We start from the raw sequence: 11772 nt of genomic DNA on the forward strand, positions 1-11772 counted from the left end.
ACACAAACACAAAGACATACACACACAAACAAAAGAGAACAGGAAAACAGATGACTCATGTTAACTTATTTTCACACAGTTAGGACTTTTTTATGACGCATCTGTATCACGCATGTCAGTATTCTTATGGCAAAATGCATTTTCATCACAATACTGCGTACATTATTGTGTCATGCATGCATGATATCGTCCATGATTTCTAAAAATTGAGTTTGAGTTAAAATTAATTTGCCACTGCATTTAAAAAAAAAGACTTGGACAGACCATACCCCCTGCTTGTAAAAGTAATAGAAGAAGATTCTGGTCTTACAGCACGAGTCATTCGATAAAACCAAGCCAGGATCACAAGGGGCTGAGTAATATTCGCCGACGGTGAATGTTTCTGCGGCAGGCAATAACGGAACGTCGTCCACCGTAACAGTGAAGTTCCCGGATGTCACCAAGTCTTGTATCGACGTAACGAGGAAGTCCAAAGTAGCTCGAGTATCGAAGATCGGCGGTGCTGTGGGTGCGCCCTAGATAGACAGATGTTTAATACCAACCACTGTGTTAGGTCTTCGTCTACTTCTGTAACATTCGGCAGTCAACTACTAAGTACTTAATAATAGTCGACATGTCAAACCTATTTTGGCAAGTAGTTCTTCCAAATGACTATTTACCCGGAACTTATCTGTACAATTTCCTTTGAAAAATATAAATGCACAGTAGTACAGGGAATGAAATGGAAACTTTAGACTCTTGTCTTCTCTCGGCTGAAAGGTACATTCGTTATTTCCTAACGCATAGTTAATTGCGATCTTCCGTTCAACTCGCACTCCTATAAGAAAATTATTGAAGATAAGGTATAGCACACTTTATAAGCATCTGTCACCAGTTGTCAAATCGCGCAAGTCCCTAACTCTACGATCTTGACAGTAATTATTGCACTTAGAGCATAAAACATCACTGTCAGCCAAGCATCGAAGTTTTACTAGGCAATTCAAAATGCTATTGCTATGACTGTAACAAATTTTGAGCAAAAGAAAAGAAGATTGGTGGTATGATACTGCTGGCATAATTACGTCATTTACGAAGAGCCTTGAACCCGATTTGTGCCCTGGAATCATCATGATGATTGAATCAATAGTACAATAGTATTGTAATGAAATCCAATGATCCCTTTAGCGAGTAACCAACATTCTCTCCTCGATAACATATCTTGAATATATCTTTAATTATATATATATATATATATATATACGAATTTCAGTGCAATTTATATACTCAGCAACTTATTTCTTTGCAAGAATACAATGTACAAAGAACTTTGGTAAAACAGGATTTCTTTAGGAAACTTTTTTTTTTCATATAAATCCAATAGATCACATAGAGACTAAATAAAGTAGATTGTTGCATTTTCTTGTCCGTGACATGTTTCAATTTATAACGATTGTCCCCAGTCCTGCAAACACTTTAATTTATAAAAACCTGTTGAAGTACCTCGTCCACGTCTGCGAAGTTTGTGTTTGACGTCACGGATGACGTGAAAGTCAGTGTTAATATGTCATCAGTAATCGCCTGTCGTTTGCGTCGATTGCGTTGACCACACGTGATATTGAGATCCTGAAAATTGCAGACGGAGTGAGGACCACAGGACGTGCTAGTTGTTCCAAGTTCCGACAACAAACTGCGGAAGTATTTCCCGAATTTATCCGTAATTTGATCCAAAGACGTCCGCTTACATTTGCCACGGTAAAACTGGACCGACAGTCTAACTTCCGCTGTTCTAGCTTGCGGTTCTGGTAGAAATAAAGCGCAAGAGCACTGTCAAACTCAACTTGGTTTTTATTTGTTTTTGTACTAGATTTTCTCTCTTTTGAAAGTAAGAGAGGATTGAAAGTCATTATTTTCTGATATCAGGATTTCATAGGTTTACGAGAATTTTTTTACATCGTATTTTTTTGGCAATTTTGCTTTTGATCAATTAAAAAAAAATATTTTGAATAGTCAAATCTTCGAATTTTCATGGTATTATAGAAAAAATACCGCACGCATGCAGTACTATTTGTATTCACAGGCCTCGTCTTACCTCCCTGGCCTGACTAAGTATTTATTCTATGTTGATGAGAGTTCATTAAAAATTGAAATGTATACTGGTCACGTGTTGGTAGGTGAAATGAAATCCTACAACCACTTGAGACAGGTATTCGTAAAACCCGCTATAAATTATTAATACATGTCATTTGCTAATGTACATCTTTATCTACTAGAAAGAAAAAAGGAAAAGATTAAAACAATGTATTCATTTATCTTTACATCTTGTGTGAGATTACTTGTTATGAAAAACTTTAAATCAAATACTGGTTAAATAATTGAGTCAAGGGAAGTATTACTATGAGTTATTGTTGGCATGACAACATACCTTATTTGTCTTAACATTATGGCCCGAATTCACGAAGGTGGTACAACTGAAACCATGATATAAACCATGGACAAAAACTATGGAGCGCCAAGTGTCGCAAGGAATATTTCGTTACGAAAGTGGTCATTTCGTCGACAAAATGACCGTTTCGTTGACGAAATTATCATTTCGTGGACGAAATTATCATTTCGTGGACGAAATGTTCATTTAGTTACAAAATGTTTTCATTTCGTTACAAAATAATCATTTCATCAACGAAATGACTGATTTCGTAACGAAATATTCCAAGCGACACTTGGCGCTCCGTAGTTTTTGTCCATGGTTTAATAAACCATGGTTTCATTTGTACCACCTTCGTGAATTCGGGCATTTGTGTCTACAGTCGATACATCACTTAGATAATACCTTGGGGTTTTCTATTCATGATGGTTATAAGTGTTTGTGTGTGTGTGTGTGTGTGTGTGTGTGTGTGTGTATGTGTGTATGTGTGAAAAGTCAGTTACCTATCTTGTGTTTTCGTATAGACGTGATGTGCTTGTGCATGAGTAAAGAAATGCTTTTCTGTTGTCTGTCCATTAGGATGAAGGACATTTTTTTTTATCATTACAGTTCAGTGACACTTGGAGTTTAACTTTCGAACAGGGAGCTTTAGATTTGCGACGAAGACGTTTGAGACGACGATTGCGTTGGCCGTTCTCCTCTATCCATGCGTCATGTATAGGTGCAGCCTACACAAAGTAAAATGGCGCTCCAATACATGATAATTCTCGCTATCGCCAATGACGTAAAAAGTACCCGGATGTGGCTTTTTCGTCAAGATTTAGTGCACTTGGTAGCAAGGGCACTTCCGGCGCGGGGCATAATTTGCACAACGCTAGCGTGCGCGTACGTGTACCTTACCTATAGCGCAGCGCCGACCACGGATAGTAGTACAGTAGCTTGTAGGCCGCTGCATGTGTACCGCCCGAGCCATCCCCAGCGAGTGGCGCTGGCCAGGCCTGTCATACTCGTACACTGTAGTCCCCGTCGGTGGCCGGCCTTGCATTAGCATGCACCATAGACAGAAAGATCCGTCTGTCCGGAGGACTCCTAAAAGAGTGGAGATCGGAGATCGGAGATCGGAGGGGATCGGTGAAGCCAGACGCAGTCTCCGCGGAACATTCCCCGACGGACAGATACAGACCGATATTTCGGTCAACATGCACCACTGCACGCAGCGCATACTAGTAAGCTAATTACATTGTACATAACACATACCGGTACGGCGTACTGCTTGATCATGCGATCGATGTGCACATCACAGATCAGTCATCTCTGCATACGCTGAAAATATGCTGGAAAATATTCACCCACCTGGATATACAGTATAATTATCGTCATGGAATGCCCATCTTTTTTTTTTTCATTTGTTCTCTGTCGAAATGTCGCGAACGCAATCGGGAACGAACAGTGATCTCGAACTTATCCTGTCTCCGAAGCAATTTCTTCCAAGTAAGTACGTACAATGAAGCGTAGGCACTAGGCCTACTACCTAGTGCTACTATAATACATGTACTACCACTACTAGTAAGTCGCGCGTGCACGTACTGCGCTGTGGAGTCACCCGCAAACTTCACCCACGCGGCCACGTCACGTCTCGCATGCCAGTAAGGGTCCTATATCTGCAGATTTTTTTCATTTATTGTCGTGCGAACAACACATGGCAGCTTCGCAGCAACAACCAATAGTCGTATTAACAGCAATTTCTTAAGAATGGAGAAATTTCAAATCATATTAAAGCTGTAATTCAAGTCGAGAAAACCGGAAGTACACGTAGAATACAGTCGGTTGTGTGTGTAAATAGCATTAGTCACGTATCACGCGCGTACGAACGGAAGTGACTTTGCTACCGGACTATCCCATAATGCACCGTAAATGACGCTTAAATCAACATCCGGGTACTTTTTACGTCATTGGCGATAGCGAGAATTGCTGCCAGTAGCTCTCTGCGTCGTGAATTTGGTGCAGAACCGTCGTGAAAACTCAGACGACGCAAGATCGATTTTCAAAAGCGATCTTGCGCATGCGCAGAACAGTTTTTTTTTTTAATATATATCTATGAACATCCGCATCGCAAGTCTAAAGCTCGCTGTTATCAGAAGGTCAATGACCGTATTTTTACCTGGCCCAAGGAAAATGCAACCCATTACTTGCATTGTTAGACACGGCAGTTGTGGATCCGAAGAATTATGATAACTGTGTCCAGGTGTGCTAAGGGGGTACGTTTTGTTAACGATGTTCTAGAAACAGATGGAAAATTTCTTTCATATTTTGATTTTCAACGTAAATACAATGTACAAGTAAACTTTCTTCAATATTATGGTTTGTGTAATGCTATTCGATTTGGTTATAATAAAAATGTCATACCTAAGATTATGGAACCTACATGTATTATCCCTAAAACATTGCTTTTAATACTGAAAGTGAAAAAAGGTTGTGCACATATCTACCAGGCTTTCTTGAAACATAAGACAAAGGAATGTAAAAGTCTTATAAAATGGAAACAGGAGTTTGATTTTGACAATATCATTTGGAGTTTTTATTACCAAATTCCCTTTTATTCAACTGTCGATGTAAACATGAGATGGTTTCAGTTCAAGATGCTAAATAGAATTCTTTATATGAAAGACGCTTTATTGAGATTTAAATTAGTAACAGATAACTTATGTACTTTTTGTAATAACAGCGAAGAAACAATTATGCATATATTTTGTTCTTGTATATATTCAAACGAGATATGGTCAAGGCTTGAGCTTTGGCTGTCCCGTAATGCTATTCATATTAAGCTTACAAATCAAAATAAATTATTTGGTTTTTATGGACGTAATAACAGTGCCCTCAATTGCATTATGATTATAGTAAGGAAAGAAATTTTTACAGCCAAATGCAAAAATTGTTTGCCAGTTTTTGAACAAATCATGTCAGCGATAAAAAGTTATTATGATATGGAAAAGTATATATGTAAAACAAATCTGAAAGAAAAGGAATTTATGAAAAAGTGGTTACATTTTACTAAATGTTTCTGATTGTGTTTTCTTATGAAATGATTTGTCAGGTAATTTTCTGACACTTTGAAAAGAATTTGCAATTTATAATTGATTTTTGTAACTGTTTGCTGTTCTTATTGTATTTAGAATGGCCAAGAATATCATGTGTTAAATCTGCATGTACATACATATCTCTTTTTGTATATATTTGTGTGTATGATATTATTCAATAAAGGAACCCTGTGGAAGGGGAAAAAAAAACTGTGTCCAGGTGTCACCACAAAATTGCACTGAACTGTACGGTCGACGTCTCATTCTCTGTAAAGTGCAAGAGTCCTTTTATTGTTAAAAATCATATAATAAGATAGAAAGTCTGGTAATGCTCTATCTAAAACTCTTGGGTGGTACACCCCCAAGATTAATTCTTAGACTGTACCAGAAATATCTTACGTGAACAGTCTGGCCACGGCATCTGAGCTGGTGTACTGGTTGATGCGGAGAGCCACTTCCCCTGGCTACAGTTGTAATATCGTTCCGGTAACTCCACAAATCTGTACTTCCTGTTGCAGAACATCTTGCAAATTTGTCCTCCGAGTTGCTGGGTGCAGGCTACGGCTCCGTTGAGTGGTGGAGGAAAGGGCGGGCATGAATACTCTGAGGTTGCAAAGAACAAGAGCCTGGGAGATGGATCTCAAAGTCCAACACAAACGACTAGTATACAAATAATGAATGTTCATGAGTGTAATGGACAAAAAATTTCATGAGGTGAAAGATGAAATGATGATCCCTTCAACGAGGCGCATCCTTGTTGAATGGATCAAACATTTCATTTTTCATCGAAAGAAATATTCTGTTCATTGCACGAATGAAAAAAAAAACATTTATTATTTGTTTTATATAACGCCTAAAGTTGATCCTTGTCATTTTCTTTTGATGTTTTGTTAATTTAGAAACAAGAGAGAATCTGAGATTGCGAGGGTTCTCACTAATATGAGCGCTTGACTCTAGCGCACTGTCGCATACACACTGCAAACGCAAGCGTTTTTACACGCGTCGTGTGTCGGGCTCTCAGCAAGCGTGCAATGGAAAAATCGCATGGATCAAAAATTGCACGGTAAATGGAGCCACAATTGCACGTCATAGTGAAATAGCCCGAATGATCAATGTTAAACAACCAATCAAATGAAAAGGACCTCTTCAGGCGTTATATAAAATTTAATGATAAGTAGGCATGGGTAGGCGTACTACTTATGATCAAGTACACATGCAGCTTTTGTGTGTATGTGTATGTGTGTGTGTGTGTGTGTGTGTGTGTCATTTCAGAGTAGAGAAGAATCCTCTAATAACTACAGATGAATTCGACTTCAGAGCACTGTTTAATGGCCTGGCGGTCATAATGGGGGGGGGGGGGGAGGAATTGCAAAGAAGAACAAAAGCACTTTCAATGGCTTACGAAATTAGCCAGGTGCGTTGCTATGTCAGTGCTTAAATCATTACAATACTTTTTGTTTTTTTGGTTAGGCATAATTAAGGCTCGGTCACAAATGCATTTACGAACTGCTACGAACGCCGTACAAACGATTTTAAGTCAACTTCGTAAGATCTTCTTTTAATAGGAAGGCCGTACGAAATCAGTGTTCATAGACCGTTCGTAGATCGTTCGTGAGTTCATAGCCTGGTCGATTGTCTTGTCCAAGATTTGGTCACAAAGGTTCGTACGAACGATGCGTTCGTACGAATGTCACTGTTCGTACGAATTCTGGAGTTCGTAGAGATTCGTAGATGGGGCACCGATTCTTACGGTCTTCTTACGAATTTCGTACGAACGCTGTTTTCGATTCGCAAGAATGACTTAAGACCTTCTAGAGAAATGATTTATGGTCCTAGAATTCTTATGTTTTCCGTGAGAATGCCTTGAGTTATTCTTTCGTCAGACTTACGGCCATCTCACGATTTTTTTTTTTTTTTTTTTTTTTTTTGGTCGTAAGATGGTCGTACGTGCAACTCACGGTACTCTCAAGTCATTCGAAGAAGATTTACGATCTTTTTTTATATAATCTTTTGTCGGGTTGTTAAAATGACACTGCCGTGTCCTGTCGAAAATTCTGTAACAGTTTAAAGTTTTATACTTCAAGATGGCAGTAGTTCAAAGGAGACTACAGCTGCAGCTGTATCTTCAAGTAGCTTTCCCTCTATCACTCCTTCCTCCTCATCTCCCTTCTTTCTTTTCATCCCCTTCCCTTTTCCCTTTTATTGCCTTCCCTTTTTGGTCCCATATTTAACAGAAATGCTTTCTGTTCGAACACCTATCTAGAACAAAATGAGGATTACAACTTCCCACGTTTGGCTTTATACCCCTAAACTCAACAGTTACAAAAATATTGTGTCCCTACGCATTATGAGTCCCTTACGAACGCCTTACAAACTCGAAGAGTTGTTCGTAAGAACGCCGTTCGAATCTCCGTTTGTAAGGCATTCTTACGAAAGACGTAAGAGGCCTCTATGAACGACTTAAGGCGTTCTTACAATCATCGTAAGAATTTAAGGCTTCTAGAATTGTCCATCCACCCTGCAAAATCTTGCGTAGTTCTTACGATGTTCGCACGACGTTCGTACATCCGCCTTGCGAAGAGAGTGTTTCGTACGAAGTTAAAAAAAAAATCTTGGACAAGACCATCGACCAGGCTACGAACTTACGGTCTACGAACGGTCTACGAACGCTGGTTTCTTACGGCCTTCCTAAGAAGATCTTACGAAATTGTCTAAAAATTGTTCGTACGGCGTTCGTAGCAGTTCGTAAAGGCATTTGTGACCGAGCCTTTAGTACAAAACCCTCTCTTCGCAAGTCGGATGTACGAACGTCGTGCGAACATCGTAAGAACTGCGCAAGATATTGCAGGGTCGAGAGACAACTTGTAGAAGTCTTAAATTCTTACGATGATTGTAATAACGCCTTAAGTCGTTCATAGAGGGCTCTTAAGTCTGAATGCCTTACGAACGGAGATTCGTACGGCGTTCTTACGGACACCTCTTCCAGTTTGTAAGGCGTTCGTAGGGGACTCGTAAGGAGTAGTACACAATATTTGTGCAACTGTTGAGTTTTAGGGGTATAAAGCCAATCGTGCGAAGTTCAAATCCTCACTTTGTTTTAGGTGTTCGACCAGAGAGCATTTCCGTTGAATATGGGACCAAAAGAGAAGGCAATCAAATGGAAAAGAGGAAAGGGAATAATAGTAAAGAGGGAGATGAGGAGGAAGGAGTGAGAGGGGGAGAGTTGGAGTAACAACCTCCTCCTCCTCTACTTGTAGATGCAGCTGCAGTTGTAGTCTCCTTGGCACTACTGACATCTTGGAGTATAAAACTTTCAACTGTTACAGAATTTTCGACAGAACAAGGCAACGTCTTTTTCACAACCCGACAATTATATATACAAAAAAATCGTAAATCTTTTTACAAATGATTTGAAAGCGCCGTGAGTTGCACGTACTACCATCTTACGACAAAAAGAAATCGTAAAATGGCAGTAGGTCTGACGAAAGAGTAACTCAAGACATTCTCACGAAAAACGTAAGAATTCTAGGACCATAAATCATTTCGTTTCTCTAAAAGGTCTTAAGTTGTTCTTGCGAATTTAACAGCGTTCGTGCGAAATTCGTAATAAGGTCGTTTAAAAATCTGTGCCCCATCTACGAATCTCTACGAACTCCAGAATTCGTACGAAGAGTGACATTCGTACGAACGCATCGTTCGTATGAACCTTTGTGACCGTAGCTTAAGTTTTAAAAAAAAAATCTTGGACAAGACAATCGACCAGGTTTCGAACTTACGAATGGTCTACGAACGGTAGCTATACTTAAATCCCTCCATTAGAAATTTGTAAACTGGACTATAGCATATCATAATGTAAATTGTCTTGATATCCTGTGGAGTGCCTGTGATCCGATTTCTAGAAAATAATATCTGTTGCTATCGCTTGCAAACAGCAGTCTTGTCATCAACTTTTATATTTTCAGTACATGTACTCTTTTTTGCTTTTCTAAGGAACTGCAGCCTGAACCCAACGTAGTTCAGTTTAATGTTTCCAGATTAGCATGCCTGTACAGTGACGGGGCATTAAACTGCACATTAGTTGAATATGAGACTGTTCTGAAGAAAACAATTTTCACACAACAGTAGATATATAATGTACTCTTAAATGAATCCCACAAGGATTGAAACAATCATTCCCCAGCATTCCCACTGATTCCCACTGATCAGTTACTAGCCATCCCCTTTAAGCCATATGGGTTTTTACATGATATTCAACTGTAAAGACATTACATTGGTCAAAAGGTTGATAAGAAATGCAATAAATTTCATTTACCAGTGACTCTCACGGTAAACTCACACGTCTCCTCGTTTTGGGACGGATCAGTTGCAGTGTATATGATCTCATGCTCGCCAATCGGAAACGCTGAACCGGAAGCGTTCTCAGGAGGGGTGATGATCACGTTACCAGAATTGTCTTCAAACACTGGGTCATTCCAAGTGACGATGGCAGTGGGCAACGCAGTCTGCTCGTTGATGTCATCTGAACAGTTCTGGACTCTGGGGTTTTCTTGATCTGTGTTACCATGGTTACGGGAAAGATTACGAAGTTACCCCTCTACTTAGGATGAATATAAAACAACGGAACAACTACGACGACAACGCCATTGGCTATATACATGAGATAGCAATTGATACGACATCTAACTCTGTCTAAACGGATTCTTGCTACCCGATTGGTCAACTGCTCATCACGTGATTTTCGCTAAAAAGGTACACTGTACATGCAATTTCAATGATCGTAACCTGGTAACCATTTGCTACATTGTCTTATATAAAGATAATTCCACTAATGTGTTTACACAGCGTTGTTGCGCGAAGGAAATATTTCATTGAACCTGGAATTCGGCCTAGATTACAAACGCTGTAGGCTGCATTAACATAATTCTGGTTTACATAAATTATAACCCAATCAGAGCAGAATGATTTTGTAAACCTGTATCTCTACTGGAATAATTTTTGATCAGTAGATTTTACTTGTTCCTAGCTTAGACGAACTATTGAAAGTCTTTAGAACAACTGACATCGGAATGAATAATTCGTAACTACTGGGTTTCACCGATAACGGCGGCTTTCTCTGCAGACTTTTTTTTTTCTGGAAGCTCCATTGTTTGGTATCTGTCAGTCATTACTGGCAGAAAACAATTCTAAAAAAAGGAAGATTTTGACAAGCACAATAGGTGATACGCTGATAGCATATCACCTAATGAATATCTTTGAAAAACAGTTCGTTGGTATAGCTCATCACCTGATGAATATCTTTGAAAACAATTCGTTGGGATAGCTCGTAGGACTGGCCATTTTGGTTTACCGTTACATGGAAATGTTTTGCTTCTTACATGTCGAGCCGCAGCGCCAGGCAGCTGCTTGACTCCTCTCCTCTACTATACCTTTATCTGCTGCTTTAGGCCAACTTCTTCAGTTCATCTTGTTACCAAATTATGTGATATACTACACTGACCTTCCTGGACAAATTTCCTTGGAAATTGTGACCTGGTTGTGCCACATTTTGTGAAAATGATTTTTAATCTTGGCCTTCTTGGGATTCTACTTGAAGTGGGAATCCATTCATCCACATACAACCCCTGCCTAGTCAGCCGTGCAAAGGGAGCCTACAGAGTCACCTGAACAATAAATGTCATGACCTGGGTATTTTTCACTAATTCTGCTGTACGTACGTGTCCTTGCAAGAACAAAAGCTATCATCATCGATATCATTTTATATCATACTAAATAAAAATACCACTAATAATAGAGAACTTCTTTATCCAGGGTAGGCCTCTTTAGTGTTGCCACTGCTCTAGAAGAGGGCCCTTTCATTATTATTACCCTAGTGTTGCCAGGTACCCGTTAAATACACTTAGGTCAAGCAAGAGGGACATGGTGGGTAAAAACAACTCGTCCAAGGACGTAAGCACTGGGCGGGAATCGAACTCGCGTCCTCCGATTGGAGTCTGGAGCTTATTCACTATGCCACAGCGCTCCCATAGGAGTTTCTGTTACAATCTTTAAGCGCTACAATGGATTACTTGATTCAGAAGAATAGAATTCTGATCGCAAATACACACGTTGAGTGAGAACTCGTCACCTGTAATCTCCACTGTGAAGTTGCACTGGGCGGTGTGCCCCGCCATGTCAGTCGCAACGTACGTTACGACAGTAAGCCCGATATGGAAGTGGTGCGGCGGGTTGTGGCTCCCGACAAGATCCGGCCTTATGCCGCTATTGTCAGTCGGCACTGGTACCATCCAGTTTACT

At 39.7% G+C, this 11772-nt stretch overlaps 1 protein-coding gene across 1 annotated transcript in view; it reads right to left on the reverse strand.

The window, feature by feature from the left end:
• LOC139727848 (sushi, von Willebrand factor type A, EGF and pentraxin domain-containing protein 1-like) overlaps window positions 1–11771 on the reverse strand; it is a 36211-nt gene extending 24440 nt beyond the window's left edge. The window contains exons 1-5 of the mRNA XM_071638825.1: window positions 11603–11771; window positions 9791–10030; window positions 5878–6081; window positions 1480–1778; window positions 311–515 (exon numbers count right to left, since the gene is read on the reverse strand). Of these exons, the coding sequence (XP_071494926.1) occupies window positions 311–515; window positions 1480–1778; window positions 5878–6081; window positions 9791–10030; window positions 11603–11762 (1108 nt within the window). The 5' untranslated portion in view covers window positions 11763–11771. The remainder of the gene's footprint in view (window positions 1–310; window positions 516–1479; window positions 1779–5877; window positions 6082–9790; window positions 10031–11602) is intronic.
• Between the last annotated feature and the right edge of the window lies 1 nt (window position 11772).

Source organism: Diadema antillarum, unplaced genomic scaffold, assembly GCF_040938485.1.
Source record: "Diadema antillarum isolate AM-2024a unplaced genomic scaffold, OU_Dant_1.0 scf00000018, whole genome shotgun sequence".
In the NCBI taxonomy this organism is placed as follows: domain Eukaryota; kingdom Metazoa; phylum Echinodermata; class Echinoidea; order Diadematoida; family Diadematidae; genus Diadema; species Diadema antillarum.